Source organism: Buteo buteo, chromosome 17 (assembly GCF_964188355.1).
Source record: "Buteo buteo chromosome 17, bButBut1.hap1.1, whole genome shotgun sequence".
NCBI classification, from domain to species: domain Eukaryota; kingdom Metazoa; phylum Chordata; class Aves; order Accipitriformes; family Accipitridae; genus Buteo; species Buteo buteo.
In genome coordinates this window covers 2,458,212-2,474,342 of record NC_134187.1, presented here as the reverse complement: position 1 = coordinate 2,474,342, position 16,131 = coordinate 2,458,212, and the positions used below count along the sequence as shown (strand labels likewise).

General features: G+C 40.0%; 1 protein-coding gene across 10 annotated transcripts in view; it reads right to left on the bottom strand.

Moving 5' to 3' along the window:
- The window catches only part of HMBOX1 (homeobox containing 1), a 117,305-nt gene that overhangs the window by 37,040 nt on the left and 64,134 nt on the right, over positions 1-16,131 (bottom strand). For all 10 annotated transcript variants that reach the window (XM_075048913.1, XM_075048914.1, XM_075048918.1 and 7 more), the window contains exon 5: positions 7,062-7,172. In XM_075048913.1, coding sequence (XP_074905014.1) covers positions 7,062-7,172 — 111 coding nt within the window. The remainder of the gene's footprint in view (positions 1-7,061; positions 7,173-16,131) is intronic.

Here is a 16,131-nt window from a genome sequence, read left to right as displayed (position 1 = left end):
AAGTAAAGCATCATCAAACAAAGACACCTTAAAGATACACAAAGCCAGCTAGAGTTCCCACTCCCAACCTCCAAGCCAGAGAGGTATCAGGTGACCATGGAAATCTAAGGGAGACATGACTGAGCTGACAGCCACTTTGGAAAAGTTGTCCTGTCTTCATCAAGAGGAAAAACGTCTTACAGAAAGGGTGAGCTATGCCCCAGCTGAGATTTATTTAGGTTGCGCTGCTACCTCTTCTGCCTTAAAATGGGAAATAGCAGGTTTCTATTTAATTGTACAGCAGTCTCAGGAAGCAAAATGTAAATCTATACCAAAGGTATTTCAATGTGTCTGAAGAGCTGAGTAAACACGAAGTAGCTCCATCGATAGAAACACACCCTGTGACCTGTGCAAACACGGGCTCCTGAGTGCCAGGTTGCCTGAAAAAGTCACTGAATGCAGATTAACAACACACCTTTCCTCTTCTGTCCCCCTTCTATGGATATATTTCTCCTTTCAAGAAGCCTGAGCTGGAAAGCATCAAGCAAGAGACAGGACTTGGCAAAATGCCTTCAGGAAAGGCCCTTTGAAACTTACCCCTGATTCTTTTCACAACAGCCTCTCAGTTAATAAATCAAGACACACTGGGAGACTGATCTTTCATACATCCCTTGGTGAGGATGGGAACCTGGTATAGGACATTAGTACATAAAACAGGGTATGTTCTGAAGGACAGCTTTCTGCTCAGTGACTTCCCCTGGAGGGAAGAAATAGCTGTTCTTGTGTGCAAAAAATAAAAAAAGCCAGTTGTATCAAAAGATAAATCACGACCTATATCCCATATGCATACTGAGTTCAACTGGAATTCATGCACTGAACCAGCCTGGATAGATCCAAGAGAAGCAGGCAGTTCTGCTCACAAGAGGAATATAGCATTGGGCATACGTAAAAGCAGGGCTGAGACAGCAAATCCCTCCGGGTACACAGACTTGCTCTGAATGGTTAGGATTTAATCATAAAAATATACTGTGTTAGTGAAACAACACTGCTTGTTTTATTTAAAACAAGGTAAAAGGGTTAAGGGAACTTAGAGTTTAATCAATAAACAAATTCCTACAGTCAAAAAGCAAGAAATTAGCTATTTATGCATTTGGCTGTGTTCCTTTCCAGAAGTGCACAATAAGTATTTTCCTTACTGCCAGGGGCTTGCATCTGTGTTAGGTAGTGGAGCCCAAAATCATTTAAAAATTTTACCCAGGAGAAGTCTATAGGAAGTGAAGCCCACAATCTCTGCCTTGCATGCACAATGGATGATGAGTCTTACTAATTCCCAGCTAACGAGCCTACACAGATTACTTAAGTTTTATTGACATATGAAATGTTTCCTATATTGCCAATTTATTGGGAGGCCATTTCAAGGCAAGTTCCTTATCTACTCTTTCTAGTACATGCAAAGTTTAGGGGTCCGGGTCAGTATCAAGTTGCTAGGCTTTAAATACCCTTCAAAAACAAAAACAAAAACAAAAACAAAAAAAAAAAAAAAAAAAAAATCATTTAAAAAGAGGCAGGGGAAAATGTGACAAGAAATTAGCTTTCCCTGCAATGTCTTAGCAATATACTTTCCCTACCTGACGATGTCATGTCACAGGGAGAGTATAGGAATATCAGTGATGCCTAACATCAAGGTAAGAGATGCAGAGATTTTTCAGACAAAAGTTGAAAAAAAATCTGCATATAAAGCATAAATTTGCTCCTGCTACTGATATGTTCACTTACGGAATATAAGATACTTTTTTTGTTTTAGTAGCCTTGCTAGATCAATTCACCTATTTCTCTTTTCTATGGGATAACATCAATGTCAGCAGCAGATAAGAGAGAAGTATGCTGAGAATTACAAGCAAGTACCCACCACTGTTTTTGCATACACATAAAGACGGAAGCATCTGAATGCCTACAGAGGCCCAAAATGCGCTTGGATCTATGAGCGTCAAAAGTGGTGGACATATGCACTGCTGCTACATTTGATAAGGTAACTATGGACCTTTTCTTCATCCCCCTCAAATAAGTGAGCACTTGGGGATCCCGTTTATTCTGCTATTCCAATGCTTCACTGCAATATTCTTGCCACCCAGCTCCACTTCTTTACAACTTAATAAGTTACATCCTAGTTACTAGGTCAGATTCTTTTTCCAAACCCCTCAGCTTTTAAGAATAAGTGAAACCTCTCTTGAGCAGAATGAGCAGAGCAAATGCAGTATGAGATTTTCATCTTAGTATATGCATCAAAAAGCAAGACTTCTATAAGGGGTAGAGAGGTGAACCATCTGGGAAGAACTCCTTTCACAGAGAAAAATGAAAAACGACATCTCTCACTACCTGCCAGTGCTGAGTACCTTTTGCAGCTATATAGAATTTTCTTTGTGCAAGCTAGCATTTTCTCAAATGTGGGGTATGACTTCGGGGATGCTGCAGGTGGGTCTTGGGGAGAGAAGGAAAGAGCGGTGCTCTCCAACTGGAATGCAGCTCGCTCTCTGTACGCAAAATTCCTCACAGCAAAGGCCTGCCTTCTCTCAGCACATCCCAGACACTATCCTAAAGAAAGAGCATTGCTCTTAAAAGCATCACATGCAATTGCTGATCCGCATCACATGTCTCCGAGAGGCCCTGCCATACAGGGGTGATGCGCAGAATGGTTGGAGCAAGCCTCAGGCCACGTCCCAGCTCCACAAAACCATTTAGTAGCAAGCCTTTGCAGGAAGTACCTATCATATATTATACTGATAAGAACAGATGTCACACTTTATTTTTAGCCAGACTGACCTGAGATCACATGATAAACACCCTTCAGTTACTACTGAGCTAGGCTAGATTTGAATCAGCAGCCTGCACAGCAAAAGGTTCCCTACAGAGCTCATTGCTTGGATGGAAAGGATCAGAGCAGGGACTATTTTCTCTGTGGCTCTGTAAGATAGTAAATCACCAACAACATGTTTCCAGTGCAAATCTCGTGGGATATCCAGCCCCTGATTTCTTTTTTTTTTTTTTTGTAGGCTTTTCTTTTATAGCTAAACAAGAACTGCTATGGGAATAACACAAGAGATGCTATATCTTGATAATAACTACCTTTCTTTTTCCCTTTTGTTCAAGGAGGAAGAGCACATGGTTTTCTCCAAGGTGACCACAGCTGCCTTCCTATTACAGAAGACTGGCAGAAATAAATATCCAGCCTAAATGGAAGCAGTCTGTATCCATCTGAAACTTCAACACATCATTTCTAGGTGCTGGCTTCAGTTTGCAGTACACAGAGTCAAAAGACATGCTAAAGTTACTCCGTAACAAACCTTCCGCATTGCGCAAGACCTAGTGCCAGCCAAACTAATCGGGCTAACAACTACCAATGTAAAAAGAAGTATTTATTTATTTATTTATTTTAAACCCATGGGCTCTGAAAAAATAGTCAGAACATTAAAGAACTCTATGCACTCATATACTGGCTTCTGAAACGTATACTATTTATCTACTGCCAAATTGCTCTCAGTCCTCTACAAAACACAAGAGATGTGGTGCCTGTCCGAAAAAAGCTCAATCTAAATGAAAAGCATCCCTATTAATTGGATTAAAGATCTTTCAAACACTAGCATTTAGCATTGACTTCTTCCCTTCAACAAAAAACTGCCTTTCACCCTAATTGGAGGCTGCTTCCAGAAAAATTTACAATCACTAGTACGCTGGAATTCACAGCATTGCTATTAATTCTGACATCACTCCTACCAGGAAAACGTTGATCAAGAGATTTTTGAGCAAGATTATTGCATACAGTAGGAAAAGGGGGAGGGGGGGTGGTGTTTCTGATCCATGAGACTTAAGTATCTTTTGCAATGTTCCAGTCTGCTGTTGTCTGAACACTCGCCACCAAAGATAGGAGAAATACAGAAAGTACCCATGCAAATAGGCAATCAAAACCAAGAGAACAACAAACAGCATATTCAAGAGGCCAAAGCAAGCTGGTAAATAACAAACATGATGGAATTGCTGAGTCTCTTCTGTATAGGAGCAACAACATCTATAACAGCTCAACAGCAGCAACATCTCAGAACTGCCATAAGGCTGCACAACACAAAGTTCTTTGGTTAGCAGACGCAGGACTGCTTGTGGATGACTTAAAGTGGTATATAGCACCATTATACCTTTGAAAAAAGAAAAATAAAATCTCTTTTGATGTATTTATAAGTCATCTTTTGTCCCCCATATTATTAGAAACTCCTGGCTGGGTGCAGTATATAAGCATAGTAAAAGACAGACCCTGCTGTGAGGACCTTACAGGCAAGGTAGGCAAGTCATACACAGGAAAACAGTCTCGTCTTTATCCTGGAGATGGGAAAGTGAAGTGCAAAGGTGAAGTAATTTGCTAAGAGTCGTACAGAAAAACTGGCAGAGCCAAGGAAAGACTACAGGTCTGCTCAGTGATCTCCAGTCCTTTCCTCACGGAACAACTGTTCTTTCTTAACAGTTCACAAATTGATTATATCTGGTGTCCTAGTCCTTCAAAACTGTTTCAATTTTGAGAGAAAGTTTTCATTGCATTACTACACAAACAAATTCAGTCAGAAAATGGACTTACTCTGAAGATCAAATTTTCCAAAATAAAGAATTAAAGAAATGGGGGAACTAAGAGTTCCCAAAGACTTCACTTTGCCCATTGTTAACTCAAACGCGTAGGTGCTTCTGTGCAGAGACCTGACGCTATCACTCAAAGAAGGATTGAGATTTTATTCCCAGCAGCTGGAATTGGAAAAGATGGGATATATGAGGACAGAAAGCCAAATGTCACTTTCTAGTAAGTAAGTGAATAGAAAAACCACATGCCAGTCATTTAATCTCTTAAATTCCTTCAAAGGAGGACAATCTTTTACACTCTACAGAGAGTGCAGTGACAGCATCACTTCTTTGTGAACATGGCAGGAGGTTCTACTGATTTTCCTCATTTTCTGACTCTGAAGAAGGCAGCAGAACAGCTAGTCAAGTCTACTAATCACAGGATACTGTAAGTAGTATCCAAAACCTAGGCTCCAAATTGGTTTTAGAACAGTAATTTAAATCCAGGATGCTCTGGAGAAGGTTGGTAACTCCCTTAATACACTGTACACACTTGCACATATGCACGTTAATTATCTGTCATCTAGCCAGTCTGACCTGCAATATAGTAGATGGCAATAATTCAAAGCAGTGGATTATCCTACAATAAATAACACAACAATTCTCCTCAAGCAGACTTTTCCAACAGCTATGGGAAAACCAAGGGTTCCCCCTTTACCTCAGACTCTAAAAAGAAACCAAATGTTACTTGGTCCTAAAGGGAACTTAAGTGCATCCAAATAGTCCCTTGGCATACGCAGAGAAGCCATCTTGCCTTTTACACTTCTTAAAAATACTGTCTAAGATCTCTTGTTTGAAAAAGGGTTAAACTCAAACAACCACTCTTCAAGAAATTTTTCCATGTGTATAAAGAAAAGTCAACAAGACCTCAGCAAGACAGTGCATCAGAAAAATAGAGGTTAACATTGGTTCATTTCAATTTAAGCTGTAACCTTCACAGTTGCAAGTCTTCCTTCCTTAGACACTTCTCAGGAGCAAAAGGACGAACAAGATGTGAGCTTGTGGATATGGGAAAAGAAAGGTTAAGAGGAAGAAGTAGATATTTCAGTGCTAAGTTTGACAGAATACTAGCACAGAATACTATTTCTTTAACAGCTCCAAATGATATTGGCAAGAAAAGATGCAAGGCTATAGGAAAGAGCCTTGCAACAGTTTTCATTGTTAGGAGAGGACTTTTGGGTTTTTTTCCAAAATGCACCTTCAAATAAACCTCTAGTTCTCTCCACTGTTTTGGAGGCAATACCTTCCATCAAAGGGAAATGGCTGAGAGTTACTTTGTAGAGTACAACTTCAGGTTTTCAAAACAGCTGATACTGAACGGTTGTATCCAGTAACTTTGCTGATCCTTAGTATCACAATTCCAGCCACTGCAAAATCAAGTCTTCTTGGCAATCCCTGCAGCTTGCCAGCACCTCACAACCCTTGGCACTTTAATTCTTTAAAACAGTTTTCTAGATGCCTAACAGAAAGGACAGGCTTGGTTGTCACTTTGAACCCACCCAACTTTAAGCTAAAGTATTCTCAGGCCAACTGACAGCTGGAGCCTCTTGATTTTCAGCTTACACACAGAGCAGAAGTTTTGAGGATCTGTTTTCACTGGAATTTTTCTTAATAGAATTCTGGATATTGAAGCCAAGTTCACATAAGAGAGCCTGAGTCTTAAATTCTTCAAAACAGTTACACAGTTAACTGAATCATGCCATTGTTTAAAGGAAATTAAACATAAATATTTTGATCTTTACAATAAAACCGCTAAAGGGAAAAATAACTGTGGTCAAACAAAATCTATGGAGAAGAACAATGCAAGGAAATTAATTCAACTGTGATTTTGAAGATTGCTGGTTAGTTAAAGATAATGAGGAGCTTTACTCCTCTTTTTATATTTAAGATCTGTTTTGAGATTTGGAGAAGCAGGTGGGATTTGAGAGACACATCTCCGGCTTATCACTGTAACTATCAACATCCTATCCATGAGCTTGAGATCCAACCCAAAACCCTCTGAAGTTATCCCAAAGTTCCTCTCTGCTGAACTGTGTGGGTTTTGCTGCAACTTTATATTATGCAGCCATTATTAATGTTTTCTATTTGTTCATACTGAAGAGCCTCAGCATTTATTTCATGTTAGCTGACTACAACTTCACTGACAGCTTCTGATTCCCAGAGTTAGCTAGTGGTGAGAGAACAGGGCAAGTAACCGTGACCGAGGAGCTGGGTAGACAGCTATGGAGGAGTCAGCTCTAGATCATTTGCTACAAAGCAAAGCGCAGATTTGTTCCTACCCTCCTAAAAAGTAAACTGGTCAGAGGGAATACCTCTACAGTACACCAGACCAAGAAGTGAATGATCAGTGATAATAAAAAACAGTGACAAAAGGCTTCTTTTCCATAAATAAATCAGCAAGAGATGTTTAGGTTGTATTTGTTTACCAGGATTTGTCTTCTCAAGCTGGTACCATCTGTAAAATGCCCTTTTCTTTTGTTCACTCAGGTCCGACCCCTGTTGCAACAGCCAATGGGAGATCCGGCTCTGACTGATACCTGTAAAAATACAGAACAAAACAAAAAAAAGACAGAAAGAGGAAGAGAAAACTTGTTCTTTTTAAAACATTTTGAAGTGGTTTATACACTTATAAAAGGTGTTGTCTTACAAAGCCCAGGAACTAACAATGTTTCAATCACAGAAAAAGTAGAGAATTCAAGTTTCCCCACCCTGTCCCTAACTGCTTTAACTTCTCCCTGCTGTTATTTTCGACCTTACTGAAGGTACATCCTGCAACCAGCACAATCAACCTACAAGCCAAGAGGGTACAAACTGGGAAGTCAAATCTACCACTGACTTAAATTGCCCACAACTTCCCCGATTCTTAAATTTCTTCACCTGTGAAATGGGAACAAGTCCCCTACCCACTTTTATACATATATATACACACATACATAAATATACACAAATGATAGTTAGGAGATCATTATCATTCAATGCTTGAGTAAGAAGGGAGATAAACATAGAAACAGTTTATATGATATAGACTGAATCAGCCCAGAAATGGAGCAAGCCAACTATCAGCAGCTATAACAACGGCTAGAAAACAAAACAGGAAGGGCAGCTGTCTGGCAGCAAAGCAGGGTTCAAGCTCTAGGTATCCAGGCAAGATTAAGGACAAAAAGTTCCAGAGTTTTTAAAGCAAGACTTCTAAGAAAACAGTAAAAGGGGGAAAACCCCTAGAAGTTAATAAAGCTATTTCCAAAGCATGACATTGAATGAAGAATCGATGCAGAAAGGGAAAAGAAGTGATTAGAAGGAGAGGAACCAAATAAAACAAAAGGTTTAAAAGTGCAATAGGAGATGAACTGTAGGTTCATTTGAAAACATCAAAAAATATATAGTTTGCCGAGTAACTGAAGAAGTATTTCAGGTAGGACTCCCTGTGCTTTCCACAAGGCTCTTCAGCTATCAGAAAGGGTTAACAACATCTAAACTCTCCTGAGAACTAAAGTTTTAGGAGGTGCTCCAAGTAACAATATACTGCTGAACACCACCTGTGCCACCACCTGCTTGGTGGTAATACTGAGGCAGGTAGAAGGCTGGTTTTCACACAGAAACCAAACTACCTCTCCCCTCTTGAGATGCATCAATGTTTTATAAGATCTCATAATCGTATTTAACTCACGAAAAACAACCCCCTGTAGTTTTACCACTTCTAATACAGGGGTTTTACTATGCTTTTTTTTTTTTTGCATTGAACACTGAAGCTAGTTAACTTTAGAATGATTCAACTTGACTCTCAGGTATCATATTCAGGTGGGTTTACTCCAACTGGATTTTTAAAATCACAGGGTTTATGCTCTTAACTGTTATTCCTTACAGAGAATTCCAGAGCCTATGAAGTTTTAATTGTCCTGGGGAAAAGGGATAGGTGTGTTTTGTTTCAAGTACAGAAGCTTACTGCTATCCAACAGAGCTCTGCCCACACAACACACCCTGGTTTGGTTTTGTTTCCTGTACATCTACTGATCTTCTTAACACCCGTTCCCAGAGACTGCCTTTGCTCCACAACTGAAAGAGTTCAGAAACAGCTGGGGCAGTCAAGAGTTGACTACCCCCAGGGCCCACACTGGGAAATATAACTGAGTTTATACTACTAAGGAAGTGGAATTATTCAACCAAACACACATCTTAGATTCTGCCAAGTTTACATGAAGTAACTGTGGAAGCATACAAGTTAATACCAAAAGAAGTCAATCTAAGTTGATAAAACTCTCTGGCCCCAAACAAGGCTTCAGTCTACTTGAAATCAGGCAATCTAGAGGCCTGATCACCAGTGAAAAGACCAAGTTTTGAAAATTTGCAGTTCTTCATCTACCATTATGATTTATAAAAGCCATTTCTTTAACACAGTGCTGTGGGACACAAATGTTTGTGTCTTACTGCTTTTGGCTGCATGGCTCCTATTAATCAATGGGTAACAGCACCATTAATTTACTTGTTTACTACAGTCCACTTACACTTATTGCAGTGAATTAGTGTTTGTTGAGTGTTTGGATAACAACGTAAGATAAACACGCAAAGCATTATTAGATAAAAATTATAAATAAAGATTAAGTATCTTCAACAAGAGTCATACAGTGGAAAATGCGGAAAATCCAAATTCTGCTCAAGAGGCTGCCTGATACTGTCATAAAGTGGTACAGATGTTAGCCACTTCAGACAATGTGCTCAAAACAAAGCAAAGGAACAGGAGCCAAAAGATTCAAGCTGTGTATTGCCATGTCCACATTTGACTCATTTCGAGTCCTCACAGTTTATAAAAGTTGCTTCAGCAAAATGGAGCTTTGTAAAGGACACTGAGATGTACAGATTTAACAAATGCACTATAAATTCTCAGTACGTTATTACTTGACTACAGTACCTCATGAACGGCACTGCAGTCCATAGCATTTTTTTTGCATTAGCAAAAAGCCCACAGCCCATTTTGCTCTTTGGCTAGCAGACTTCTGTAGCAATGCTGCAAACCCAGATAACACGTCAGATATGGCTTAGGCAGCTGATCTAGGTTTTGGTCATAGGAATGTAGTGGATGACCTCTAGAAGACCCTTTTAAGTTCCATTTCCTATCATTCTTTGCTGTGTTTTATTATTCTCTTTCCTTGTTTCAGATATCTGTAATGACAGCTAAGCTTCTTGAAGGTTTCCTCTACCTATACCACTTTTTAAGATATAAAATATCTTTCATCTGTACCTCAGCTCGGTTTAGAGGCCCAAAAACTGTATATTCCAACAGCGTGTCTGATTCAAGGTCACATGCAAAGTCCATAGCAGAACTGATCCAAGATCTCCTAGATCGCACTACAATGTCTTAATGACAAACCCATCCTCTACTCCTTTCAATGAAAAAAAACCAAACCCCCAAATTGTCATGTCAGTTTCTTGCATCTCAAGTGGGTTTTACATAGGGACAATGACTAGTACTACCACCAGCACCATCCTGTCACATTGCCTGTAATCATGCTACTTTAGGAAATTGCACTGGCAGGAAAAAGAAATCATCCTGCTGCCAGAAGCAGATTAATGAAGTAAGTTCTCTGGAGTACTGAAAATCCAGCTGTCTTGAGGAAATTCACTCTCAAACTGAACCACAGACCTCAAGGAAGACTGCCATCCTCTGGGCTCAGCATCAGCAGGGACACAAACACATTGTAATGAGCACAACTACTTTTCTCACAGAAAATACTGAAGAAAGAAGTGGTAATCACAAAGGATTATAGCAATTCAAATGTTGACTTCTTGTGTCACATGTCACTCCTTCCCACAGCAGGTTACACTTCCTAATTATAAACAAAATGGAGATGACAGTACACACATGCTCTTCTGACCAGCCCCATTCTCTCCTACATATATCATTTGGGGAAAAAGTTTCCCTTTCAAATACATAAAAGAAATGGCAAAATGCATCTTCAAGAGAAGGCAACTGGTATCTGCAATACAAATCTGCTCATATCCCTCAAAACTGCTATTCATCAAGTCTCTGGTAACTGGTTTTCACCTTCACAGATTTGTTCAGTGACTCTACTTTGCATTTCTTTAATGTTTCTTTCAGGAGAGATTTTTAGAAGCACCTGGAATACGTCAGATTTGGAGAAGAAAGTGACTGTGTTTTAATTCTTTAGTTTGTAAGCAAAGTCCTAGATTTATATAAAACATGCTTGCAAAGGACATCTATCAATTTAGGAGATTAGCAAAGCTTGTTTACAGAAAACCTGCAAAGATCAAAATCATAGAAAAACAAATCTTTGCCTGTGTTGCCATGAGTATAAAAAAATTTAAAAAAAGGAAAATGTCTTTCAAAATCCAACTTCTTGCCATTTCAGATGATCAGTAATTTTCTGAGTTCTCTTCACAATGGAACTAGTTAAGTTTCCCTTTGTTTGTATTTGCATTTGCTCAGCATCCCTGTGTGTAGGTTCCAAACCTTAAGGGATTTTATTTATGTTACAGCAGTGCTTCAAGGCTGCCCTCCACTGCGCTAGATGCTGTGTGTGTTTAGCATAATATAAAGCTAAGTCCTGAAGATCTCCTATCAATTAAGACAGAGACAGTAGGACAGGGCTCAACTGTACAAGCAGAGTAATTGGGAAGGTTAGCGGAACTGCACACTGGAAAGCTATATATGCTATGTATGTAAAAAAAAAAAATTACCTCTGCATTTTATTGTTGTCGATTATTTTTTTTTTAATGGTGGTTTGTTTTTTATGGGTGGTACTAGCCTAAGAATTGAGAAATCTGAATTCAAATTCCTGCTGTGCAAGACTGCTTCCACTGTGACCTCAGGAAAGTAAGGGGTTTTTTGTTCCTTCACCCCCTAACTGTAAAAAATGGAAAAGGTACTATTTCCAAACCTTGCAGAGGCATCATCCATCAAAGCATTTAGCCAGGCTGCAAAGAGCTCATCTATGTATACTCCTCCCTCTCTCCTTTACTGTAGTACATAAGAGAAAGATGTTAGTTTCTGAAAACATTTCCCCTGCCCTCCATCTACATTTGGAAGCTAGAAGACAGCATCTCTTAATAAGTTTACATTTATCTCTTTATCCTTTGCCTTCTGACCATAACTTACTTGGTACCCAGATACAATTCTGGTGGCAATTAAAGCAAATTGCAGCACACGACTTCAAATTATTGTTGATAAAAATTTGGCTTCTCACCTGCCACATGTAGGGATAAATACCTACCCCCGAGTAAGCTGCAGCTATGTTAAAAGGAGCTTCAAATAACAAGATAGGAAATTCAGCAGGAACTATTATTAGCTCCTGTTTATACTGTCATTTTTCTTATCAGTAGGAGATTATTTATAAAGAGCCCAACCCAAGTGCTTCTTGTTTATCTTATTACAGACACTATTAAAAAAGTTTCTATAAAAAGCAGCCCCTGTATTTAGGACCAGCACTAATAAGTGTTATGCTAGGTTTTTGCTTCTTATCAATCATTCCTTTATTTTCAAGTCAACATTTAATACTCTGTTACTATTTTCCAATCTGCCATCTTCTCTTGGTACACAAGGCAGCCCTGTAGAATGTCTTCCAGGTTTAATTTTCCCTGTCAGATTCATTATCTAAATGACTTAAAGTTTCTAGTCATTTTATAAAGACTAAGAGATCCTAAAAAATTGTTCTACTGCAACAGCTGACTTTAACCTTCAGCTCCATGTTCCTCTCTCACGTATCCTACCTCTCCATCACTTCCCAGCCCCTTGCGCTGCAGCACAGGAAAAACAGAAGGAAAAGCCATTTACTGTTGCAGAGTCTGTAAATACAAGGCTGCTCCGTGTGCTTTGTAGGACTGTGGCGGATGTAGGAATGTGTATTCTATAAATGCATTGCACTATTAGAACTGAGAAAAAGGAGAAAGACATTTTTGAATTAAATGTTAAGTGGCTTGAAGAATTAGCGAAATAAGGTAAAATGGAAGTTTCAAGGGGCAGAAGTTGCCATAGAGGTTCGTGCACCAAGGACAGAACACAACAAGATACAGAATGGGGACAAATACGGTCATAAGCACAGAGGAAACATTATACTCTCTCATGAGCTAATCCAAGACCTGCAGTTTGAAGACATGCAAATACATTGTTTTAGCTAAAGTCCATCACTTATATATCCAATTTGGCCACCTTCAAACCCAGCCATAATTAAGAGAAGGAAGCAAAGTTTTAGGTTCCTAGCTAAAGGTCTAACATCACTGTTCAGATGCACTATTACTCCTTTCCCCTCTTCACACCATCCTCCCCTCCCATTACATACACACACACAATTTTTTAGAGTAGTAAAGAACTTAACAGAGATTAAAAGGAGAAAGTTGACAGCATGGATAGGCAAGCCAAAAAACTCTCCTTCTGGACAGAGTCAGCCATAAATTTTTCGTTTCTTTCTTGCCTCTCATCCCAGGGCAGAAGAGATGAATACTAAAAGCTGAGGCCACGCTATTCTGCATTTATCTCAAGTATTAAACAAATGACTTCCCAGCTGATGCAGGGTGGTAGCCAGTGGATGGGCAAGTCAAATATGCCCAACATCTGCCCTACTGCCTCCAGAAACAGCTTGCTATGTTTGTACTACAATGACAGGTGATGGAGTCTGTAAGCACACCAGCCTCTGTGGGCTGCTGATCTGTTCTTGCAGAATTGCCCCATTTCATGCTCTTTCACAGCCTCTTCATTGGCCAGAATAGGCTGCCACACTGATGTGCAAAAAAATAAAGAGGACCCTGAGACAAGGATCACTGGAGGCTGAACAGTATTTTGGAAGGGTATCATTTCACTCTTATGATCCTCCTCTATGCCATTTGCTACTAACCACTCTTTGGATTTTATTAATCTATTTTTCCTCTGGTTTACTGAATTATTTACAGAATAGCTTTATCAGTAAGACTAAGTCCATAAATGCTGAGATGATACCGTTTGGGATCATACATTCTGCAAAGCATTACCTCTGTCTATGCAAACTGCTTTTTTAATGAACCAAAAGTGGTTTCCAGGCCTTCCTTGAGAGCCTGTTTCACTGATGAATGGGAAGGGATGCTGGATACATCTGAAGAATACACAAGTCAACTAGCACTCATCAGGCCTAAGACAACTCTGGAAGTGAGAGCCCTAGGACACGTGCTTTCTGCTCTGGATCTCTGTCCCGAGCTATTTTCAGTCACTCTTCACCATACCGTGCTTTTGAAAGGAAGCTGATGTTTTTCCCTGGTAGTGTTCAGCACACTCTTTAATCTGGTCCCTTCAAACATCTCTTTGAGATTTACTATTTCTTTCAGATAAGCCATAACTACATACCTAATAGTGGCACATAAGTACTATGCATCTGCTTACACAAGGCTATGGGTTATATTTAAAATGAATCAGCTCCTGTAGAACTTCCCACCAAGCATATGGAGGATAACACAGTTCAGCTGCAAAGGGTAGTGGAGGAAGACACTGGTGCATCACAGCGTAGCACGAGCCTTACAGCTATCTCTGCTTGAGAAACTGCATCATGTGCAAAGTATCACTGTCTTTTCTTATTTGAAAGGTCCGTGAAAACACTACTGGGTGAGCTTCAAAAGAACGTAGCCATTTAGCCTTTAGATCTACCTGGTTTCCCATTGTTTTGGCTTGAAAACAAGGTAATAACACAGTGCCATTAGTTCAGTCTTCGTTCTGTCTCACTGACAGGCTTGAAAGAGGTATCTAGTAATATTTTCTCTGATCACTGTGTATGTTCTGGATTCCCTGACATATTATGCAGGTAGGTTGAGTGGGATGGGTGTGAAACTTAGTCAACCGTTTATGAAGTGGATGGTGTCATTTACTTACAGGAGGAACAGCCTGGCAAACAATGAGAACTCCCAAAGGCTAAATGCCAACTTAATGACTTTAACAACTGAAATCCAAGTGAGTAGGTTGAGGATGAAGGAGCAAAATGATCAGGTGTGAAGAGACCGGTCTTGACTTTCCTACAGTCTGCCTGCAGAGGTATCAAGACATGCACTGAGACACCTAGCTAATTATAATTTAGATCAGCTCCTTTTAGTGATACAGACTCTGTCTTAGATTTGGTGTGGTGATTCTGATTCAACAGTCCTGCATGCAGTAGCGCCACTGACCAAAAATGAAATTATGGCTTGTTTTGGGAAGACTCTTTCTCTGCAATTTTTTTCTCTTTGCATTATTTCTATTGAAGGGGAAGCTAGTTTGACTTGCTGGTAGATGTGAAGGGTGCTATACAGAGGTTAATTCAGAGATGGGTTATTCCAGGACTATATTCAGGCAAGGACTGCACTAAAGTAGGGGAGTGACCCACTAACTACCAAAACTTCAGAGTTCAGGTACAATTTAAGCAACTAGACTTAGCATTTAATTTTTTTAAGTACTAGTGCTAACATCTGATAAGGCTAATAACATTCCTTAGAGTTACACAAAATGTTAATCTCATGATTTTACAGATGGAATTGAAACCAGGGAAGGACAAGTAATTTTGCTCAAGAACACAGAGGGGAGTGGAGACGTGGAAGGAATTACTGGCTCCATGGCTCAAGCACCCGTTTCTGCCTGCCTACCTCAACTGCTAGCATGTCTGCAAATCCAGATCTTCCAGACAGATGGGTTCTTATGAGATTTCAAATACTGGAAATATCATAAAAGAACAACTTCCCTCCTGCTAGTTTGGCTTTCCTAGTCATCAAGGAACCTTAAAAATGATCTATTTCAAGATCTATATTCAAGCTTGAGTTAAAAAAATGAGTGTTATAGGTATAACATGGGATTGAGCTATCTGTATTTTATCATCGAGTCTTCATCTGGATGCTGGAGCGTGTCCAATGAAGAACAACGAAGGTGGTGAAGGGTCTAGAGCACAAGTCTTATGAGGAGTGGCTGAGGGAACTGGGGTGGTTTAGTCTGGAGAAAAGGAGGCTGAAGGGAGACCTTATCGCTCTCTACAGCTACCTGAAAGGAGGCTGTAGCCAGGTGGGGGTCAGTCTCTTCTCCCAGGTAGCAAGTGATAGGATGAGAAGAAATGGTCCTGAGTTGCACCAGGGAAAGTTTAGATTGGATATTAGGAAAAATGTCTTCACGGAAAGGGTTGTCAAGCACTGGAACAGGCTGCCCAGGGAAGCGGTGGAGTCACCATCCCTGGGGGTATTTAAAAGATGTGTAGACGTGGTGCTTAGGGACATAGTTTAGTGATGGACTTGGCAGTGCTAGGTTAACGGTTGGACTTGGTCATAAAGGTCTTTTCCAACCTAAACGACTTTATGATTCTAAATACGCTACCAGCTATGCTGTTCCGGACAAGCAGCACGAGCCTGTAAAGGAGGACTAATAGCACCCCACTCCATGGAGGAGCAGCAAGACTTTGTTACTTTTTGTGTAAATCTCTGGAACACACCCAAGGAAGAAGTGGTATCCCTGCAGTCTGTTCACTTGTCACTGGAATGTGAAAGAGACAAGGCACAGGGTACAGGGCA